General features: G+C 43.5%; 1 protein-coding gene across 1 annotated transcript in view; it reads left to right on the top strand.

Moving 5' to 3' along the window:
* Positions 1-23,518, top strand: part of COL4A2 (collagen type IV alpha 2 chain) — a 250,289-nt gene that overhangs the window by 166,040 nt on the left and 60,731 nt on the right. Inside the window, exons 17-26 of the mRNA XM_064275231.1 lie at positions 883-936; positions 1,381-1,447; positions 5,615-5,725; positions 6,295-6,444; positions 13,399-13,491; positions 15,218-15,378; positions 18,308-18,380; positions 18,562-18,668; positions 22,414-22,615; positions 23,035-23,094. Coding sequence (XP_064131301.1) covers positions 883-936; positions 1,381-1,447; positions 5,615-5,725; positions 6,295-6,444; positions 13,399-13,491; positions 15,218-15,378; positions 18,308-18,380; positions 18,562-18,668; positions 22,414-22,615; positions 23,035-23,094 — 1,078 coding nt within the window. The remainder of the gene's footprint in view (positions 1-882; positions 937-1,380; positions 1,448-5,614; positions 5,726-6,294; positions 6,445-13,398; positions 13,492-15,217; positions 15,379-18,307; positions 18,381-18,561; positions 18,669-22,413; positions 22,616-23,034; positions 23,095-23,518) is intronic.

Genomic DNA, 23,518 nt, shown 5'->3' with positions numbered 1-23,518 from the left:
AGATAGTGTATATTTGTTTATACCATTGACATCTAGCATTCTGAATTCTGATGGCCTTACCATACGTATACTTTAGCAGGAGGGAATAAATACCCAGAACGTTAAATAGCTTCACACATCTACCCAGATACCTGTGGTTCGGAAGGGTAAGGGTTCTCTTTCAACAAACATTCAAAGGAATTAGAAAACCATAATTGGAATTGGAGACTTTAAAAACTAATGAGGAGAAAAAATTTCTAAATCCAGAGGCTTTAACACTTCTATTTGGTGTCACCTGAAATTTTCAAAATAATAATGGAGGAAGATTTTAATAGGTAGATCAGACTACCACTCCTGAGCCCACTGATCAATCATAAAACCACTAAGTGGGACGACCTGACATATGTGCCCTTCTGTGATGCAACCGGAAGTGCAGGGCACCCCCCGTGAAGAATTCTTGCCAAGAGATGAACCAGAATCTAATGAAGCCTGTAGATCTAATGACTCATGTAGAGGCAATAGAGAAGCATACAACCCCCCAAGGATGAAAGTGACCCACATCTAAAATGTGGAATATTTACAGCACAAATGACCCAGTTCTGCAAAAAAAAAAAGAAAAAGTCTTTTAAAAAGTTGAAAGGAAAAGGAAACTATTATGAATCATAAGAGACTGAAGAGATATGCCAAACGTCATATTTAATCTCTTTTCTGGATCCTGATTCAAACGAAGCAACTCTAAAAAGATATTTTTGAGATCATTAGGGAAGACTGAACAGAGAGTAGGTAGTAGATGGTATTAATGAATTAGTGTTATTTATTTTACTAAGTATAGTAATGGCATTGTGACTTTTTTTTTAATTGTACGTTAGTGATAAGAAATGAAAAATACCATCTTTCTTTCAGGGAATTAGAGGACTGGATGGTTACCAAGGCCCTGATGGACCCCAAGGACCCAAGGTGATCTCATGTTTTATTTGGATGGTTTTTCATTTCTTTTTCTTTTTTTTTTTTGGATGGTATTACATGAGGGCATAGTCTTAATCACCCCCCTGCTCACCTTTTCTGGATGGCTCAGATACCATTATCAACAATGTCATGCCCTGTAGAAAACATAGTTTCCTGGTCGTTTCTGGTGGTTGACAAGGATTTCAAAATGAGATTGAAGCTGTATCGCTGTCCATTGGTACATCTGGCTCGTGGCTGGAACGCCCGGGACTCCACAGTGGTGGAGATTGTGCCCCGTGTACAGCCTGTGCTACAGGTAGCCAGAATAGCTCATCAGCCAAATTAGCTTGATTCTCAATCATCAAGATTGAGCTTTATTCCTTGGAAATATGCGTATTGTCAAAAACTCTACAAGGCCCTTCTCATGCTCTTCATTCTTCCACTTTTCCCTTCTAGGGAGAAGTGGGTGTCCAAGGCCCCCCCGGACCACCTGCCTATTCGCCTCATCCTTCCCTGGGAAAAGGTTTGTATGCGGCTGCTGTTGCCTGACTTAGCATCGCATTACGTATTTTGTTCTCAGTTTTGGAAAAAGAATCAAGAACATTCAAGAAGGGTTTTCTAAGGAAGAAAAAAACAAAGATGTTTACAGCGTAACGGGAGAATCGCAATCTCTTGTTCACTTTCCCTCGTGGCTGAAACATAGTGTCACTGAGAACACCATTTTCCCTCTGCCTGGCAGAGAATTCACTCCTTCCCAGGTGAGAGAGACCCCTGCACCGGGAAATTCTTTCACTTCTCAGTAACTTCTGCAGGTTCTAGTTTTGTCTCCTGGAGTGGCACTCATGAAATCCAACCCTTCAGTACATCCTCTCTACGGCAGCAGTCCCACCCACCTTCGTCCTCCTTCCCCAATTGAACCAAGATTCCTAAACCGTTCAGTTGCCGGTCTGAGAACCGAAATCAACCACGACGCTTCATCTGTAAACAGTCACATCCTTTTAAACCTCAGGGCATCCGTATCCCAGATGCTCATCACATGACCTGCTACCCAGATGATTCTCCCCACGGCACAGTTGATCCTTTGAGTATAAATAAGGATTTTGTGTGTGTCCCAACTAGTACCTACCTTGTTGTTTTTGCTCAGGCTTTGATCATATAGAGATACAAGTCCATTTCTGTGACTAGAGCTTTGATCTCTGCAACTTCTCAAATGTGCATCCTTCTAGGCTTAAAGTGTTGTGAGCACCCTCTACTACTAATGGAGGCCTGGTGGCGCAGTGGTTAAGTGCTTGGCTGGGAACCAAAAAGTCAGCAGTTCAAATCCACCAGGTACTCCTTGGAAACCCTATGGGGCCATTCTACTCTGTCTTATAGGGTCGCTATGAGTTGGAATTGCCTCAAGGGCAACAGGTTTGGTTTGGTTTTCTACTACTAATTGTATGTATATTTATTTATGTACATGAAAATCAAACCAAACCTTATAGCGACCTTATAGGACACAGTAGAACTGCCCCATAGGGTTTCCATCCTTGGGATCCTGGTGGATTCAAACTGCTGACCTTTTGGTTCACAGCCGAGCGGGGATCTTAGCCTGTGTTGTTCGGTACTGTATTCCCAGTGCCTACAGTGGTACCTGACACATAACAGGAGCTCAATAAATAATTGCTTGAATGACTGGATGACATACATGTTAACAGATAGAAATTTTAAAGGGTGAACTTTTTTAAAAATAAAGAGGTTGTAGTATTTTCTTCCTGCACCCAGTAGGTCATCTGGCTCACCCATATCATTTATGTCCAGAAGTCAGCTATTCACTTTCCAGCTTAGGCGTGAACCCTCTGTCGACTGGGTAACTGTTCTTTTACATCTTCGTGGAACGTTGTTGAAAATACAGACCAGAACAGGCCAAGTACAGAGCCTACGCAGCCACCTGGAGATTTCTCTCTGGTTCAACATGGAACCTTGAATCAGTATATTTTGAAATCCATAAATCCACCCACCTGTGGAGCCAACATTTCACCCTCTTATCCATGGTATCCAAACTATGTGCCAACCCGGAAATCTTACTGAAAGGAGCGTGAGGTTAGTTTGAACTGACTAATCATTAGTGACTTTCGAGGCTTTGGGAAGATGATTTTTTAAATTCTCACGGGCGACGTCTCTTTTGCATTTTCCAAAAATGTCACTGACGGAGAGCCCAGAATTCATTCAGGCCCCCCTTTCAGCACGCTGGAATCCTGGAACCCACACTGGGAAGATGAATCATTGTTGAAAATCATTTTTGCCCACATGTAAGTTTAGAAATGCTACAGTTGCCCTCTTTGCTACTTGACAGCATTCCTGCACTATTAGCAAGCTGGAATGTGAACTGGGTTGCATTCCAGGGTTTTAGAGTCAAAGGTTGACTAATGAGCAGCTTCCCTCAGGGAAGAGAGAAAAACAAAGGCCTCTTACAAAGTAGCATTGCAGGAGCTTGGCAAAATGGAAAAGGCGCAGGGGAGAGGGGCTGTGTGTTAGTTAAAGTAAATGATCTCGAAGTAACTAAAAATGAAAGTAACCTTGCTGTGCCTCCAAACAAATGAGAAGGTCTATGGTTTTCGATTTTGTCTCTCTTTATTTAATCATAATAAAATCCAAAAACTCATTGCCGTCAAATCGATTCCAACTCATCGTGATCCTACAGGACAGAGTAGAACTGCCTCACAGGGTTTCCAAGGAGTGGCTGGTGGATTCAAACTGCTGACCTTTTGATTAGCAGCCTGAGCTCTTAACCACTGCACCACCAGGGCTCCATAATCATAATTGTGGTTGATATTTATATAATGCTTTCTAGGGGCCAGGCAATGTTCTAAGTTGTTCTAATTGCATTTGCCCGTTCATTTGCCCCTTCTAACAACCCTCTGAGGTAGGACCTAATATTAGCCCTGTGTTACTGAAGGGGAAACTAAGGCACAGGGAAGTTAAGTAACTTGCCCAAGGTCACACAGGAAGTAAGTGGGGGGACAGGATTCAAACCCCAGCCACCTACTTGTAGAGTTCGTTCCTTCAAGCACTCGACTACCCTGCCAGCAGCTCCATGAGTACCAGGGAGTCACTTTTCAGTCCTCTGGGCTTGCAGCTCAAGTGTGGTGCCCAGCAAATTCTCCTTTTGTGTTAAAGAATTGCGGGGGTGGGGAGAGAGGGATTAAAACAACAGGCACAGAGCGATGGTTTTCCTAAAAATTACTCATGCCTGTGTGATAAGTCATCATATATCCTCCTCTTTTCTCTCTACTTTCCCAATGATGTTTCAGGAAAATGTATTATCAAATGTTGCTGTTTACACAACCAAAGAACATACTACTGCCACTTGGTTTATTTAGTGAATAAAGTTTGTAAGTGCTTTCATGTATCTTATTCATTCACCAAACAGTAAAGGCCTATCTGGGTACAGAGTGGGGTCCCTGGAGAAGAAGAGATTAAAGAGAAGCCAGGCTCTTTCCCATGTTCCAAAATTCCTGGGAAGGTGCCTAACTTAGTGCTTTAAAAAAATTAAAAAAACAGTCGCCGTGAAGTGGACTTCGATTCATGGCGACCCCATGATGTCAAGAATAGAACGGTGGTCCATAGGCTTTACAGTGGCTGACATTTCAGAAGGAGGTCGTCAGGGCTCTCTTGCATGGCACTTCTGGGGGTACTCAACCCTCCAACCTTTTGGTCAGCAGCCGAGCACCATAACAATGAGCACCACTAGGACTTCTTACCATGTAATTTCCTTCTTTATTCTTGCTTTTAGGCCCAGCTACTTATTTAGCCTGATTTTCCACTTCTGCTGTTCACTGTACCCCAGCAATCTAGCCAAATCCTGCTAAGGGCTTTCCAGCTCTATACTTTGGCCGTTTCGCTGCTGATATGCCCTTCCCTCTTCTTCTGTCCTCTTTCTCCCCTTGTCTCCCATCTCTGCCAGATCCTACCTGTGTCTAAAGCTCAGCTTTCAGGTTTCTCTCCCCCTGAAATCTGAGAGCCCTTGGCCAAGTGACTTCACCTCTCTGAGCCTATTTCCTCATTGTAAAATTGGGATCATACTGTTTATCCCACAGGGATTTGTGGGAATTAAATGTATGTAAAACCTTTGCACTCAGCCTCGTACACATGGTATATGCTCAAAAATGTTGTCTACTTTTATTATTTTTATTCCCAATGGTCCCTCTTGGAGCCCTGATAGCACAGTTGTTAAGTGGTACGGCTGTTAACCAAAAGGTCAGCAGTTTGAATCCACTAGCACCTTCTCGAAAACCCCATGGGACTGTTCTACCCTGTCTTTCAGGGTTGGTATGAGTCAGAATTGACTCGACGGCAGCGGGTTTGGTTTGTTCTGTTTTGTTTTTTGTGGTCCCTCAGTACCAAATTACTTATTCCCCCGTCAAAAGCAGTCTTTCCCTCCTTTTAATCCTCTGTGCACGTTTTTGGCATTCTGTGCCTCTATATTGTTTTATCTTATCTATAGGAATCTTGTAACACCCATATTTGACCATGAATGAGCTCCCTGAAGACAGGACCACCGTATATTACACATTTTGAAGTCCCCCGTCATGGTTCACACAATACACTGGGTATTTGACAAATATATACTCAACGAAAACGTAAGCACGTATTTTTGTACCTGGACGACAGTGATTTATAATTATTGTGGGGTCTCTTTGGGTTCCAGGTGCCAAAGGTGAAGCAGGATTCCCAGGGGATCGCGGGGAACCAGGAACCCGGGGTGAGCCAGGAGACCGCGGCCCACCAGGTCCCCCCGGCATATCCATCGGAGCTGAAGGTAATGCAGTTTCTTGGTATCATGTCTAAGACCAAAGGTACATGCACTCCTGCTTAGACAGCAACAGCTGAACCACTAATGGCTCCCTAGGTTTTGTTCAGTTCTTGGTTTTTTACTTTTTCTCATAGACTAGGCTCGATGGCACTTGGTTTTTTTCTTGGTTTAGGCTCACCAAGCTCTAATGTACCTTAAATAAGTTTTCTGGGATATCGTCACAGAATCGTTGTGCGTATGACAATACCTCCCTGCCTCAGTGATGCCGCTGATGCCAAACTAGCACCATCCCATCGGTTGTTTGGGGAGGGTGTAGGGAACCATCAAATGTTGTTTCCAAGCTTTGGCAACAACTGTCAAGCCATTATCTGGGGGCAAGGAGAGGTGCTTTTTTTAAAGTTAAAAAAAAATGAAGACAAAATACACCAATGATACCCATCCCTTTAGTTATTGATTGGATTGTAAAATTCACTAGTCCTATTGGTGGTCTCCCACGGGCATGAATCCTGATGTAACTGGTGTCAGAAGCTGCTTGGAGGGACTTACGCTGCTGGTGAATGCTGTTGGGTTTGCAGATGAGAAGAGAGGCCTACCAGGTGAAATGGGACCCAAAGGCTTCATAGGAGAACCAGGCATCCCTGCTCTGTACCCCGGACCACCAGGAGCTGATGGAAGCCCAGGGCTCCAAGGACCCCCAGGACTCCCAGGGCTACCTGGACCAGATGGTAAGTGGATGGAAAACTAAGGGGGGAGCATTTCAGGGTTCAGATAAAGAAGCTTAACACCAGCTAAATTTTCATTTGGGCTTTCCTGCTAAATAATTCCCTGAACTAACCCAATAGGCCAGTGAATATAGCTGTGTCCTCTGGCGTCAAAATAGAAGAAGCTGATCATAGAAGAAGGACAGAATCTTGTAAACCTACTGAGAATCTATAAAGCCACATGTGTGACACAGTACGTGAGGTTTGGCTCTGGTGAAAGCAGTCCTTCAGGACACATCTACTAGGCACTGTCTAGAAACACATAAACTGAAATAGCTGTCCCAGTATCTGCGTTATAAATTCCATAGACCTTCGTCCATGGTGGAGGCCTCCTGCCTTGACTTAGCCTCTCTCCTCTGTGTTAGGAACTATTTTAAACAGACTTGGTCATCTTCATTCTCAGCCTTCTGCAGAGCAAAGCTTCAACTTTACAGGTGGTAGCAGCTGCTGGCAAGAAGCAGGGCTGCGCTGTGTAAAAAGAAGCGGCAGCCACTGGCCAGGCAGTGTTAAAAGACTGTGAGACGCTAGAAACTAAAAAAAAAAGAAACTAGGCAAGCGTTAATTGTCAGGACTCATCTGCTCCCCCGAGGACATCGCTGAATCACAGCACAAAATGATATTTCCAGGTCATAATGCCAACTGCCGCTCGTCTCTGAGTTGAGAGTGCTCTATTTAAGAAGGCAGGGAAAAGTACAATACGTCTTTGAGCTTGCCCTCAACAAAGGTTATTCTTTTAAACGTCAGAGTTTAAAGAGTTATGTTTTAAACGTCGGATCTCCTAATGGGAGCATTTCAGCCCATCAAGAGAGTAAATAAATGAGGCATTGGAAGAAAATATGAGATCACACTCTCTCTTTCTATTTGATATATTTCTATTTTATTTAGCAGCCTCTTCTTTTTAAAATATTTTACTTTTAACTTCTCTGACATCATCTCCAATAACCTCTTAGCGTTTTCTATCTTAAGGAGGAACCAAACCCATTACTGTCGAGTCGATTCCGACACATAGCAACCCTATAGGACAGAGTAGAGCTGCCCCATAGGGTTTCAAAGGAGAGACTGGAGGATTTGAACTGCCGACCCTTTGGTTAGCAGCCAAGCTCTCAACCACTGCGGCACCAGGGCTTCTTAAGGAAGAAAGAACATCGTATATTCTAGTGGATAGTGTTTGGTTCAGCTAAACATCCAATTCAAGTGAGTGTGCTGGGTTTTGGCTGCTTTTGGAAGACCACCCCTTTTTGCCATCTCTAAGAGTAAAATCGTTGGGGTTGTCAGAAGCTCATCTTCACACACGTCTTCCATGACAAGGCTCAGCCATCGCTTCTCTCCTTCATTTGGTGTTCTACAGGAAACACTTAAGTTAAAAGAGTTCCACTTGCCCGATTTCCTTTCAACTGGGAAAACTACAGAGTCCCGCATTCTAATGAAAAAATTTTAAGGCGGAGATATTTCCCTTGATTCTGAATTTCCCGAATAGTTTGAGCTGCATTATCTTTCATATTTTTATTATCTTGGAGGTAATATTTATTGCTGCAACATCTGTGATAAAAGCTAAGCTTCTGTGATCATTAGATTTCAAAAAAAAAAAAAATTATATCTGTTGAGTTTTCCTTTTTTGGGAATAGAATATCTTACATTACAAATAAACAGCATAAAAATATGCCTCTCGAAGGTCTAATACTGAAGACTAACTGCCATTATTCCTAAACCTAAATTCTGGTTTGATAGACACAGTACCATCGTGTTTTAGTATATGATTTACTAATACCAGTCAAATGCAAACAAATTAACTTATTTCTGATCCATATTGCAGACTGTTGAGGAAATTTATAAAACAGAATGGTGTCAGAAAAATTTTATCAACTAAAATTTTAAAAGCATATAACAAGTTCTTGATTAAACATATATCTTAATCCTGCTTCCAAATAGACGCATAGTTTCCAGATCACCTTTATTTAAAGCGGTCTCTTACACAAGCAGCAGCCAACCGTAATGGCCCTTTAAACGTTTTTGTGTCTGGTCATAATTTAATATTAATGACCTTGATTCTCACAGAGTTCTTCAACTTTCCCCCTGGAATTATATTGTCGAATTCCTTTCTTGTTAACTGCATTTTATCCTGTTTTATGTGTTGCTCCTGATGAAAACCAGAATTTTCACTCTTTGCAGTTCCAGCAGAATCAATCCATGAAATCAGTTTTCTTCCAGGGTGAAATATTTTACTTACTCCTAGTTCCAACTCAGTTAACTAAATCGAGTATTGGAGCAGCTCCTTTCTGTTCTACGATAAATCAGAAAAAGCTGCTGGGTTTATCATGGCCCTTGTCCTCTTTGTGAAAATCGTATTAAAAACGTTTAAGGGAATCATCACTATCTTACAGAACTTGTGTGAAATTAATATATTAAACAAGGCAAAACACACAGCAAAGAGGGAGGACGTAATCTTAAGATACGACACTCTGTGCCTTTTTTACTAGACTTCCGAACTATCACAGGCCTGCTCTGTAAGGACCACCCACAATCTCTCTGCCCTTAATGTCTCAGATTTAAAATCCCAGCATCACTGAAGTAACCAGCCAACCAGTTGTCACTGGGTCGACGCCAACTCATGGCAACCCCACGCGTGTCAGAGGTAGAACTGTGCTCCCTAGGGTTTCCAATGGCTGATTTTTCACAAGTAGGTCACCGGGCCTTTCTTCCAAGGCTCTTCTAGGTGGACCTGAACCTCCAACCTTCCGGTTAGCATTCAAGCGCATTAATTATTCGCCCTGCGCCGCGACTCTGTAACCAAAAAAAACCGCAAACCTGTTGCCGTCGAGTCGATTCTGACTCATAGTGACCCTATAGGACAGAGTACAACTGCCCCATAGAGTTGCCAAGGAGCACCTGGTGGATTCAGACTGCCAACCTTTTGTTTAACAGAAGCACCTCTTAACCACTACACCACCAGAGACTCCATGGATGGAGTTAAATAACTACCTGTTATTGGGAGAACTTGGAGACATAAAAATAAAATCCATCAAGTCCATCACTTGGCTGAAATTGCTTTTGACCTGGTCACCAATGACCCCATATGCCGCTTTGTCTTCATCAGCAACCTTTCCGTAGCCCAGAATGCAGCTGGCCATCCCCTCTTCTAGAAATACTCTCTTCTCTCGGTGTCTGTGTTAGTCATCTACTGCTGCTATAACAGAAATACCGCAGGTGAATAGCTTTAATAAACAGAAGTTTATTCTATCACAGTCTAGGAGGCTAAAAGTCCAAATTCAGGGCACCACCTCCAGGGGAAGGCTTTCTCTGTCAGCTCTGGGGAAATGTCCTTATCATCATTCTTCTCCCCCGACAAGGAACTTCTCAGAGCAGGGACACTTGGTCCAAAGGACGTGCCCTGCTCCCAGCACTGCTTTCTTGGTGGTATGAGGTCCCCAAGCCTCTCTGCTTGCTTCTCTCCTTTATATCTCAAAAGAGATTGACTTAAAACACAACTTAATCTTGTAGATTTAGTCCTGCCTCATTAACATAACTGCCTGTAATCCTACCTCATTAACATCATAGAGGTAGGATTTACAACACATAGGAAAATCATCAGATGACAAAATGGTGGACAGTCACACAATACTGGGAATCACGGACTAGCCAAATTGACACACATGTTGGGGGGACATAGTTCAATCCATGACAGCTTCCATGATATCCCATTGTGTTTTTCTTCCCCCATCTCTCTGGCCACTTTCTTTGAGGCTCTTTTGCTAGTACTTCTTTCTTCTTCCTCCTCCACATATTCAATAAATGTTGGCTCTTTTTGGAGTTCAGTCTTGGACCATCTTCCATCTATACTCTTTACCGAGGTAAACTCATCCGTTCGCATGAATTTAAATACGATTTCTATGCCAGTCCACTCCCTAATTTTGTCTCTAGTCCACTAGCCAACCATTGTCCTCTTTGTGAAAATCACTTTTAAAACATTTAAGAGACACATCACTCTTTTATAGGACTTGTTTGAAATTATTAATATGTTCAATAAAGAGAAAACAACATAGGGAAGAGGAAGGATGCCATCTTAAGGTGGTGGTTCTGTGCCTTTTTTACTAGATTTTGCTAGCTCACTTAGATGGCATTAGAATTACTCTCTGATACTTCTCTGTAAGGAACACCCACGGTCTCTTTGCGCTTCATGTCATGTGTCAGGATTCAGAGCTACAGACTCATACCAGCTGTTAACTCGACACGTAGTGTCACAGACATCTCCAACACTGTGTATCCAAAACTGAACTTTGATCTCCTTCCCTCCCACCCCTCCTCCCCACCTGGCCCTCTCCTGGTCCTCACTCATCTCAGAAAACCCAGTAGCTCAAGCCAGAACCCTGAATCCACCACCAAGTCCTGTTGATTCTTCCTCTTGGGTGTTGAATCTTGAATCGGTCCATTTTCCTTCATTTCGCTGCCTTTGTCCTAATCTAAGCCAGGGTCATCTCATGCCTATAGGACAGAGTAGAACTGCCCCATAGTGTTTCTAAGGAGCAGCAGGTGGATTTGAACTGCTGACTCTTTGGTTAGCAGCCGTAGCTCTTAACCACTGAGCCACCATGGCTCCCCTCATGCCTAGTCTACTAGAAGAGCCAGCCCCTTGTGGCCCAGCTTCCATTCTTTCTCTCCAGTCAGCTCTCCACAGGGCCCATCTATCCTTTTTACATTTAAATGAATCACTTAGATCACATTAGAGCTTCCATACTTAAAACCCCTCAATGGCTTCCTATCGCACTTGGGATAAATGCCAACTCTGTTCCCGAAACCACATGGCCTGCTGACCTCCTCCTCCTGACCTGCCGTCCTGCTGGTCTCCACCACCTCCTTTCACGCGACTCTGCACTTCACTTGCCACACACCAACCACTGGCTTTCTTCCTACTTCTGGGCCCTTTAGACACTCTTACTCTCTGTCTGGGGCAGGACCAGGCAGTGTTTCTCTCTGTTGTGCGTAGGGTCTCTATGAGTCAGAACGGACTCAACGGCACCAAACAAAAACAACAGCCCTCCGTCTGGGGCAGTCCCTGGGTGATGCAAAGGGTTAAGTACTTGACTACTAGCTGAAAGGTTGGTGGTTCAAAAACACCCAGAGGTGCCTCAGAAGACAGGCCTGGCAACTAGTTCTCATGGCAACTAACAACAACAGCCTTCTGCTTGTCCGGCTCTTTTCATTCTTTATGTCTTGATATGAGTGGACTTTCCTGACACCTCTCCGATTTTACATGGGCTTCTTTGCCCCTATTACCTTCTCTGATAGCACTCTGTTCCCTTTCTTCATAGCATCGGCTGTAATTCAAAATTATATGTCGGTTTGTTTACTGTTGTGCATTTAACATGCGCCTCCACGCCTGGACTGTATGTTCCGGGAGGACCTGTCTGTCTTGTTTCCTATCGTATACCTAATTCCGGGCACACTGCCCAGCATAGAATCGGCACTGGATAAAGGTTTGAATGAATGAGTGAGATTCTATTAAATGTGTAATGAGATCAACTTACGTGGGACGTTATTCACTGCTGCCTTACCTTAAGTATTTATCGTTACCCAGGAGCACTCTGACATTTAAAATCTGTTGTCATTTTCCCAAACAGTAACAGAAGTTTTTAAAATCTGGTGTTTTCCTCTCCATCCTAATTCCTTAACAGCCTTGTTCTCTCCTCATCTCCGGCACCGTGTGGTGAATATGGAAATAAAGTGTTTTAATCTCTTTGGAGGATTTTTATTTGATCGTTGGAGCTTATGATCACTACAGTGAGAAAAGGAAAGGAGGAAGTTATGCGGACATTCGGATTCCATAACGGGGTGGTGGTTTCCTTTCATGGACACGTGTCTACCACGAGGTGGCACTCCTCTCCAATGTGACATCAGGATTTTGTTGGCTTTTAAGATAATATTTCTTATACCTTCACCTCAATATAACCCATTGCCATAGAGTCGATTCTGACTCATAGTGATCCTATAGGACAGAGTAGAACTGCCCCATGGAGTTTCCAAGGGGCAGCTGGTAGATTTGAAATGCCAGCTTTTTGGTTAGCAGCTGAGCTCTTAACCACTTTGCCACCAAGGCTCCTCAACTCAATGTATTAAACCGAAAAAGACCAAACCCATTGCCATCAAGTCAGTTCTGACTCATAGTGACCCTATAGGACAGAGTAGACCTGCCCCATAGGATTTCCAAGGAGCAGCTGGTGAATTCAAACTGCTGACATTTTGGTTAGCAGCCTGAGCGAAATTAGTGGAACCCTGAATATGGGGCAGGACTTCTGAAGCACCCTGAACCTTGTTAGGAACGGTGGATGAGGCGGCGTGGGGGGAGGATATTCTTTGACGTTAACCCTGCTGAGCCCAGATCATTCACGCGCTATCTAGTTACATCAACTCCACATGTGTATGTGTGTGCCTGTGTGAGCACACAAACAAGTGAAAGTGATGAGTGTGTGGTGGGGGGGTGGGGGAGGCGTATGCGTACATGTGCACCTGTGGACAGAAGAGAGAGGAGTTATTTCAATGTAGCTCCTTTTTCTTTTGGGGAGTAAAAAATGTTTAGTAGTCTTGGAATCCGAGTCTTTAGCAAATGAACAAAATACGTGATCAAAAAATTCAAACCTTTCTTTGGGCTCAATTTTTCTCAAAAGGAAAGATTTTTATCTCTAGACTTCAGCTGAAAAAACTAAATTCGTAGACTCAGATTTCTTTACAACCCTGAAAGCCATGACCATGAAAAGATCTAAGAGACTTTCTTAAAAGGTATTTGGGGAGGGAATTGAAGTTGATGGATCATTTTTATTCAATCTCGGGAGACTTAGCTGAAAACTTTGCCAACACTGGGTTCAGTGAGATGTTGGGTCCCTCCAAGTTCTGCTAATTTTCTGTCCTTGTGGGTCTCCTCTTTAGGTTTTCTTTTTGGACTTAAAGGAGCAGCAGGAGCAGTGGGCTACCCAGGCCCTTCTGGGTTCCCTGGGGCTCGTGGACAGAAAGGATGGAAAGGTGAGGAATGTCTGGGGTAAGACACAGCCTTGGAGTAGAAAACATCTTGGCCTTTCTAAGTCTGCCTCAACTTCCAGAAGGTTCAACCTACTCCCTTTTTTGCTTTATTCTGAAATAACACTGACCGTATGATACTGCACTAGCCTCTTTCTCCTAATGATATTGCACTAAAAATAAGGTGCATGAAATGAACTTGGTTTTCTGAGTGGCCAGCACCCACCCTGCTCACCCTTTTGTGTTAAGCCACGTTTGTCATTGAATATCTGAGAGTGCAGAGCCCAGTCCCAGGCATAAAAGATGAACAGCTATTTCCTAGGCTGAATTCAGATGATTCATCTCAGGTAATCAGTTTCAAGACAATATAATAGGTGTTTGTGCAGGGCTTTATCCGTTGCAAAAACCAAACCAAACCCACTGCCGTCAAATTGGTTCAGACTCACAGCAACTGTACAGGACAGAGTAGAACTGCCCATAGGGTTTCCGAGGCTGTAATCTTTATGGAAACAGACTGCCACATGTTTTTCCCGCAGAGCAGCTGGTGGGCTCAAACCTCAGCCAAGTGCATAACCACTGCACCACGCGGGCTCCTATCCACTGCAGAGTGCTAGTGTATTACCCATCTCATTTGATCCTAAAGGTGACTCCTGAGTTAGGTGTTATTTTAGCAGGCAAGGAGACCAAGACTCAGAGAAGCAAAGTGCCGCACCCAGGGTCTCACTCCCTGTCAGTGATAGAGGCTAAATTAGAACCCAGCTCTCCTTGCTCCTTAGGCTTCCCGCTGTACCTCTCAGACTCCACACTTACCTCAAGGGCGCCCCCTTGAGGCCATGTTTCCAGAGACAGTCTGGCTCAGTAGTGCCCCTTCTATGTGCTAGGCTGACTGCTACCACTATGGTCCTTGCTGAGCTATCCCATTCCATAATGGGCGACACATTGGGGCACAGAATCACACAGTGACATTTCTGATATGTGTGGGGACATGAGCGTGCATTCAGTGCCCCCTGGGAATGCAAGTAACTTGGGCTCAGCCATTCCCATTTATGAGCTATACAACTCAGCCCTACTCTGCCATGATCTATGCCCTGAGGGAGCTGACCCCTACCAACAGCATGGTGTTCCTTTGGGTCCCCAAGTTCAGGTCTGGGTGTTTCTTCCCTACTCACACACAACCTTGGTGCCATAGTTCTGGCAATGGCTGCATGCCTCCAAGGCTGCAGCTCCTACTGGGCAGCTCCGCCCCCTTCACGGCCCCAGTTTGTACTGGACTCCTGTGACGCTATTTCCTCCCCTCGCCCCTTCAGGTTCAGTGGTGTTAATGGCTTCCTGCTGCTCAGAGTCACTGGATTCCTCAATGTTCCTTCTTAGTCCCCTGGATTCTGCCCATACCTCTATGAAGAGCCCCATTTTTTCAAGTATTTTTAGTAAACATCTGAGTAGAATTATGCTTCCTGAAGTGACCATGACTGATAACTTGGGTAGCTTACTATAAGCCTCACTTTCCTCATCTAAGAAATGGGCGTGATAATCCCTGCCGCAGGATTCTGTGACGACCTGAGTAGATCACGTGTATAAGGTGCCTATCGCAGCATGGCTGTTTAATCAGTATGGCCTGCACCTCGGCCCAGGCCTCCCAACCGCGTCTTTTATTTTTGTCTGCAGCAGGGCTAAGAGGGGTTAGCAAATGGTTCGTGGATGACAAGTTTCCTCTCTCCCCCTCACATTGCAGGTGATGCCGGGGACTGTAGATGTGAGGGAGATCAGTTCATCAGGGGTCTTCCAGGGCTGCCAGGATCCAAGGGCTTCCCCGGTGCCAATGGAGAACCAGGGAAGAAAGGGGATCAAGGCGACCAGGGCCAGCACGGTATCCCTGGTTTCCCAGGGTTCAAGGTGAGGGAACAGTGGTCCTCTTGGTAACCAATTTTGTCACAAAGTCGATAAGACTTCCTTGATGCTTATCCCAGATCTCCAATCCCTGACTTGTAGGAGGTTCAGACCAGCAGCACTCCTTCACCCCATGCCCCATTCACAGAAACCACCCCCTCCAAGTTGAACTTAAAAAAGCATTTAGCAGTGTCACAAAATGTTTAACAGCGAGTTACCATACCAAACAAAAAACCAAGCCCACTGCTGTCGAGAGGTACCATATGACCCAGCAATTCCACTCCTAGGTACATACCACAAAATATTGAAAGCACATGTTCCCACAGAAACTTGCCACAACAATCGAATGGGAGACTAATTTGCTCTGTAAACTTCCAATGAATGCACAATTTAAAAAAAAAAACAAAAAACTTGCACACAAATGTTCATGGCAGCATGATTCCTAATAGCTAAAAAGTGGAAACTACCCAAATGTCCATCAACTGATGAATGGATGGACACACAAAATGTGGTATATCCATACAATGGAGTATTATCCAGCCATAAAAGGGAATCAAGTACTGGTACAGGCTACAACATGGATGAACCTTGGAACCATTACGCTAAATGAAGAAGACCAATACGAAAGGCCACATATTGTGTGACTCCATGTATACGAGGTATTCATAAATAGGTAAATCCACAGAGACAGAAAGTAGGTTAGTGGTTGCCAGGGACCGTGGGGAGGGGGGTGAGGAGTGACTCCTTAATGGGTACAGAGTTTCCTATTGGGGTGATGAAAATATTCTGGAATTAGGTAGTGGTGATAGTTGCAGAACCTTGTGAATATACTAAGAGCCACTGAATTGTACACTTTAACATGTACACTAAAGTGGTAAACTTTATGGTATGTGAATTACACCATAAAATTAAAAAAAAAAAACTTAGCATTATGAATGTAAAGCACATTACTTATTGACCATTCACCTCTTCAGATTTGCTTTAGGACTGGTTTAGTATTTCACGAAGGCTTCTCTAACGCCATAAAAAGCAAGACCTCAGAGTAAATCGTGAATTTACTTTGTATGAATGTATGAAATCCCCTGCCCATGGGTTCCCTGCATATATCAGCTCTGTGACTTTTATTTCATGCCTTATGAAAATGTCATCTGCAGTAGGCCTTTCTTCCCTGGCAGGTTTTAATAGCAAATTTCAAAAAGTAGGTGAAGAAATTATACTTTTTTTTTTAAACCCAATTATTTTCTCCTTTGAATTTTTTGTTGCTACTACATGTTTTCACTGATGATGGCATGCTATTAGAGAACCAACTCAGAGTTTTGGTTCGGAGTTAGGGATTTTGATGCCCATTATCTGAGATTACATGTGTCCCCAGGGGACCCTGGATGACATAAATCCTGCTAATGTGAGTCAATGATAAAATCGGGTTTTTTGTTTTTTTTTTTTTAATTGTATTTCTTGAAAGACTGCAAACTGTAAAGGCACCTGGCAATGACTGCACATACATTTTATTCTAGTCTCCTTCTTAGCCATTTTATTATTTTTCATGAAACTTTTCAAAACATGATAAGATGCATTCTTCCTTACTGCAAAAGCAGGACTTAGAGGCAAAATAAGTAAAACTAAAAGAATTTGAATCTCAGGAAAATTACCACTACTGTGTATTCTTCATTATAACAAAAGCAGTACTAACAGCTAAGAGGCAGAAACAGCTGCCCTGGAGCACTCACCGCAGAACTGCTCACAATGGTGCGTTCTCCCTGCTGCACGTGGAAGCAGTGATTGAGCCCTGAGATGGAATATGGGGTATGAATAACTTATAGGAGCTCCAGTCTCTTGAAAAGCACCACTGCAATGCGTTATTCCTTATTGCAAAGGCGTTCTCTACTATTCAAAAGCTAGGAAAGAATGGAGCCAGTAACACCTGGAAACAATGAATGGCGTCAAGGCCCCTATGACTGAATGAAGACTGGCAATAGCTTATTCTTATGATAAGTCATGGGAACATAGTAACTGGGAAACATAGCGAGGAGGCTTATAAAACAGAAATAAAAGCAAACCTGTCAAAAGTAGAAAACTCACACTTACGGAGGCATCACCTACAACAATGCTCAGTCTACCTAAAAAGGAGGCTCCCACTCTGTATTTTTGAGCTTCACACATTTCAAAAGGCTCCCACCTTGAGGCTAAAAGCGTTAAAATGGGGCTACCTCCTTCCCAAAGAACTCCAGAGGCATAAACATTGGGTGGCATACCGAGTGTCACACCAGTCTTGAAAGGGTTAATTAAAAGGAGACCTGCAAGAGTGTTATGAAGTGAAAAGTCTATCATTTTACACATTCAGTGAAGAGAAAAAATGTTTTGCTAAGGACACTTAGCCAAGGACAATGAGAACAACCTGGCTGTACTTCATGACGCGGAATCACAGCCACAGACAGAGCTGCTGGTGTAGAAGGTCGTGCACTCATTATGGCTTTATGGCCCAAGAGCTTTGCAGGTGAGAATGAGGCCTAAAGCACCTCGCTCTTCCACGCCCCGAGATTTCTCAGCAAACGACTAGGAAAATTAAGCCAAAAATGATAGGTGCTGTGTTTTATCTAGCTTTAAAAAGATACCATGTCTGTCTTAGTTATCTAGTGTCGCTGTAACAGAAATACCACAAGTGGATGGCTTTAACAAGCAAATTTATTCCCTCACATTCTAGGACGCTAGAAGTACAAATTCAGGGCACCAGCTCTATTGGAAGGCTTTCTCTCTCTGCTGGCTTTTGTGGAAGGTCCTTGTCATCAATCTTCTGCTGGTTTAGAAGCATCTCAGCTCAGGGACCCTGAGTCAAGTTGTGTTAGCTGAAAACCATCATCTCCTTCCCTCTCAATTACTTAGATGTCATTAATGGTGTGAAGGAGAAAGGGGAAAAAAAATGTTTTTGTTTCCACAGGGAGTCCCTGGTGATATTGGACCTCCTGGGCCCAAAGGAATAAAGGGAGATTCTAGAACAATCACGACCAAAGGTCAGTTCTTTTATGGCCAAGCAATTTGTGAACAATTTAACCTGTTTGTAATAGACAGCAAGCAACCTTGTGTTTTAGCTCAACGCTTCTAGGCAAATCATAGTTTGTCTATGACCATGCCAGCAAAATTCTTTCTTATCTCCCCTGTATGAATAGATTTACACTGCGAATCTCTTTCCAGGTGACAAGGGACAACCAGGTATCCCAGGTGTGCCTGGGGTGAAAGGTGATGATGGAATCCCAGGGCGTGATGGGCTTGATGGATTCCCAGGCCTCCCCGGTCCTCCTGTGAGTAGCCACAAACTGGGACTAGCTTAGCTCTCTCGTCTCGATAATCCGTGTTCTTTAATCACTTAAGAAGAAAACTAGGCGTTGGTGCACGGTTTCATTTTTGCAGTAAACAAGCATCAGTGCTAAAAGTAGGGAAGTCTAATAGCAGGTAAAGACCCCCCACCTCCTTCACAAGAATGCTGGCACCCGAGATGTAACTATTAAGATAAGACTACTTCTGCATTTCCTTCTCCTTTCCCTTCTGACCTTATTTACCCCTGCCCGCCATGCTTTTCCCGTGGACAGTCCTGGAGTTTTGTGATTTCCTCTTGTAATGATTCCGCAATGTTGTTTCTCAGCACTTCTTTCCAGATTCCATTTTCTTCCCCATAGTTCTCAAACAAGTCTTCATAAATTCTTCCTCCTCTTCAGAGCTTCATACCTATCTTTTCTTTGCCAACTTATTTGCCTTATTCCACAGCCCGAATCTTCTGTTTCTTCAATGTTGGTGACTTCTATTATAACATTATTACATTTTAAGCCCAGTTTTCTTGGGTTCTTTGAAAACACTTAGATTATTAATAATATTCTACAATTTTAGCAATAACTTTGAAAATCATCTTCAAAAATAATCAGTTTTACACAATGACATTACCACATTGTTGTTGTTAGGTCCTGTCGAGTTCTGTTCCGACTCCTAGCCACCCCGTGTACAACAGAACAAAACACTGCCCAGTCCTGCCCTATCCTCACGATTGTTGTTATGCTTGAGCCCATCATTGCAGCCACTGTGGCAATCCATCTCATTGCTTCCTTTAAACTATGGCTGCTACTTCTCGCCAAAGCTGTATTCGCTTGTGAATTCCATAGAATCTTGGAGATTATTCATTTAACAGATAAGGAAATGAGACTTAGAGTGGAGAAGTGACTTTTTTTTTTTTTTTTTAATATCAATACTGAACTGAGAGTCCCCATCCAAGGTACCGAGGGCTTCATGTGAATCTCAGTGGAATCTCCACTCTGTCAATGCCCTCCAGCCAGAGACGACCAGGACGCACCTGTAGTGAACAGGGTTGGGTTTGTTGATTCATTGCAACGAAAGACAGGGCGCCCCATGGGAAACGGTGGGGCCACTCAGGAATAGAGTGTTAGAAACGACTTACAACAGGAATTCAATTTATCTGAGGTCACCCTGGGAAGGTCTTAGAGAGCAGGGCTTTGCTGTGGACTGCATGCTGTCAGAAAGCAAGGACCGTATTCTATGAGTATCTTAATAAGTCATACCTAGAAGGCAGGAAGAATAAAGTAAGGCTAAGCTGTGGTTGCCCAATGATTAAGAACTCAGGCTGCTAACTAAAAGTCAGCAGTTCAAATCCACCAGCCACTCCTTGGAAACCCTATGGGGCAGTTCTACTCTGATCTGTAGGGTCGCTATGAGCCAGAATTGATTCGACGACAGAGGGTTTGGCTTTTGGTTTCAAAGCTCTAATTGGTTAAAAAAAAAAAACAGCAGTCATTCATATTAGTCAGAGTAGGAGGAAGACTGATCACTTTTGTGCTTTGAAATATTTTCATGTTTTTGCCTGTTCAAACATGAATTTCGAGTGTTTTTTTTTAATATATATATTTCGTCTTTTGTTTTTTTGTGTGTGTTTTTTGGGGTTTTTTTTTTTTTTGGTCGTGATTCATCACAGGCACAGAGTAGCCTTCCTGATGTTATGATATGAAATTGTTGATATTCAATAGGAGAACACCATGGCCTAGCTCCTAGCAACACCAAGGACTGGCTATTGTCCCCAGCCAGCTCCTGGCCATCAGGGGCTGCTTTTCTCTTCCTCGCTTCCCAGAGCTGGCTATTAAGAGCTGGTACTTAAACCCACAGTTTCTTGCTCTCAGTTGGCATCTTTTTTCTATACTCGAGCTGCCTTCTTTGCTCACTGGTATCCCCAAGCTAAGGGAACGTAAATACCTGCCTTGAAAAAACTCAGCAAGCCTGCCTCAGTACACTTCCCTTGCCTCGTCAGTGTTGTCGTCATCCACTCTGCCAGTTCAGTGGCTGGTACTCTTTGATCTCTGCAACAAACTTGTGAAACCTCAAGTCTTGTCGTTACCATTATCCCCCCTAGGAAAGAAGGTAAAACTTGGAAGGCTATGTGACCCAACCAAGGTCATACAGATATAAAGACAGCTTGATTCTTAATCCAGTGTGGGCCCCACTGCACCTTCCCTCTCTTCTATTATATTGCTCATAATTGGTGCCTTTGAAATGAAAGAGTAACGTTAAAGGAGAACACCATTTAATTTCTTATACACTTCCGTCTAATTGTCATCAGACAATCCCAGTTCCCTTCAGTGCCTTTGGCAGATGGGCTGGGACTTATTTCCATGGCTTCTTTACTGGCTTGTTCTTCCTTCTGCCTTTTCTCTTTGTTCAAATCTGCCCACAGTGAAGCGGGGGTCTATAGTTTGTCTATGACAATATCGTTCTTTCTAATCTCCCCGGTTCTCACTGCCTCCCTCCATATCCCACCCCAGTTGTCCTCATCTGATTGTGATTGCATTTCTTTTAATAGGACTTGTCACAGCTTAAATACCTCTAAGCTTTTCGTCCTGACACTATAAACCTTGCTTGTTTCTAATGGGCGGACCACTCTTCCTTTCTTCAGTGTCTACGTTAAAGGCTTCCTTTCCTTTGGTAAGTTATTACCTCTTGTGAATAGTACCTGTCTCAGTTATCTAGTGCTGCTGTAACAGAAATACCACAAGCGGATGGCTTTAACAAACAGAAGTTTATTCTCCACCAATCTTCCACTGGACTAGGAGCTTCTCCACGCAGGGAGCCCTGGTCCAAAGTACACGCTCTGCTCCTGGAGATGATTTCTTGGTGGTATGAGGTCCCCCTGTCTCTCTGCTCACTTCTTTCTTTCATATCTCAAAAGAGATTGCCTCAGGATACAATCCAATCTTGTAGATTGAGTCCTGCCTCACTAACACAACTGCCACCCATCCCCACTCATTAACATCACAGAGGCAGGATTTACAACGTATAAGAAAATCACATCAGCTGACAAAGTGGTGGACAGTCACACGATACTGGGAATCGGCCCAGCCAAGCTGATACACACTTTTTTGGTGGGACATAATTCAATCCATGACATTAGCTGTGCCACAAATGCTAAATCACAATGATAATAAAAACTTTATGACCCTGTTCTCATTTATCTAAATCTATACCTTTTTTTTTTTTTTTTACCTGATGGAGCCCTGGTGGTGAAGTGGTTAAGAGCTCAGACTGCTAACCATAAAGGTCAGCAGTTTGAATCCATCAGCCACTCCTTGGAAACCCTATGGGGCAGTTCTACTCTGTCCTATACGGTAGCTATGAGTCTGAGTCGACTCAGCGGCACAAGACAACAACAACATCCTTGCCTGTTCTCATACAGAATCCTTTCTGTGGATAAAGTCCAAATTGGTGTACAAAAGCCAGTGCCCAGGAAAGAGAAAAATAAACACTCAAATATATATGTATGCCTTTCAGAACTATCTTGTATTGTTCATAATTGGTATAAAATCTGCTGTCATTGATTTTCGCGACTTGGTTAGACCATGACTGTAAGGTCCCATTAACCTCTGCTGTCTTTCTAGACCCCTGTTTGTTCCATCATCCATAGCACAGAACTCTGGAGCTGGCGACAGGAAATTGGGAAATATGGCCATATTTGATGTTTGTATATATTAAGAGATAAACTTAATTTTTCCATAGGGTGATGGCATCAAAGGCCCTACAGGGGATGCAGGTTATCCAGGAGTACCTGGCACTAAGGGAATTCCAGGAGAAAGGGGTCCTCCAGGATTAGGCTTACCAGGCCCAAAAGGCGAACGTGGTTTTCCAGGAGACGTTGGACTACCTGGGCCACATGGCTTTCCTGGTCCTTCTGGCCCCCCAGGCACTCCAGGACAAATAGGTATGGAGGAATCTTTTTTTTTTTTTTTTTCTTTTTCTTTCAAAGCCACCAGACACTGTTTAGTGCTTCCATGTCCTCTGTGCTGCTTTGGCAATGTATAAATTTCCCAGTGGGGTCAGATGTTGTGGTTGCTGCATCAGTTCTTGGCACATACAAATAGTTACCCAACCTGGGGCTTTCCATGCCCATCACCAGCCTCCTCTCACCCACTGGAGTACAGAACGCATCTCCCTCCAGTACCGAGGTCCTGGAGATTATGAATAGAAGCTCATAACTGGGCCTTCAGATCCCCTGCCCATACGAGCCTTCCCACCACAACCAACACACACACACACTCACATACGTGCACACCCATGGGTAAGTTAGTAACTTTCAGTTGTTCCGAAATTCCTTTACTCTTTTCTATATCTTTCTCCTAGATTGTGATACAGGTGTGAAAAGGCCCTTTGGAGACATAGGACAAGAGGCTGTCCAGCCAGGTACTGTAAAGATCAGGTGGCTTTAGAACTCTTTAAAACATCTGGCTTATAAAATATATAATTCATCAACAACTGTTTATTCAGCTCCTGCAGTGTGCATGGAGCTGCAGTAGGAAATACAAATACGTGCTGAACTTGGAGCTGGTACTCTTTGTCTCAGCTTAGAATCAAAGACAAGCGTAATAAAACATAGCGTTATGAAATTGTACCCACAAATATAAAGCACATCTTCACTGCTTTATAAGATTGGTAAGAACTCAAGGACAGATTCATATTTTTATACTTAAAATTTATCCATATACTCATCTCTTTACCTATATGAAGTGCTGGTGGCCCAGTGATTAAGAGCTCAGGTGCTAACCAAAAGGTCAGGGATTTGAATCCACCAACCACTCATTGGAAACCCTATGGGTCAGTTTGACTG

The sequence above is a fragment of the Loxodonta africana genome, chromosome 23, assembly GCF_030014295.1.
Source record: "Loxodonta africana isolate mLoxAfr1 chromosome 23, mLoxAfr1.hap2, whole genome shotgun sequence".
NCBI lineage: Eukaryota > Metazoa > Chordata > Mammalia > Proboscidea > Elephantidae > Loxodonta > Loxodonta africana.
This window is presented reverse-complemented; position numbering and strand designations above follow the sequence as displayed.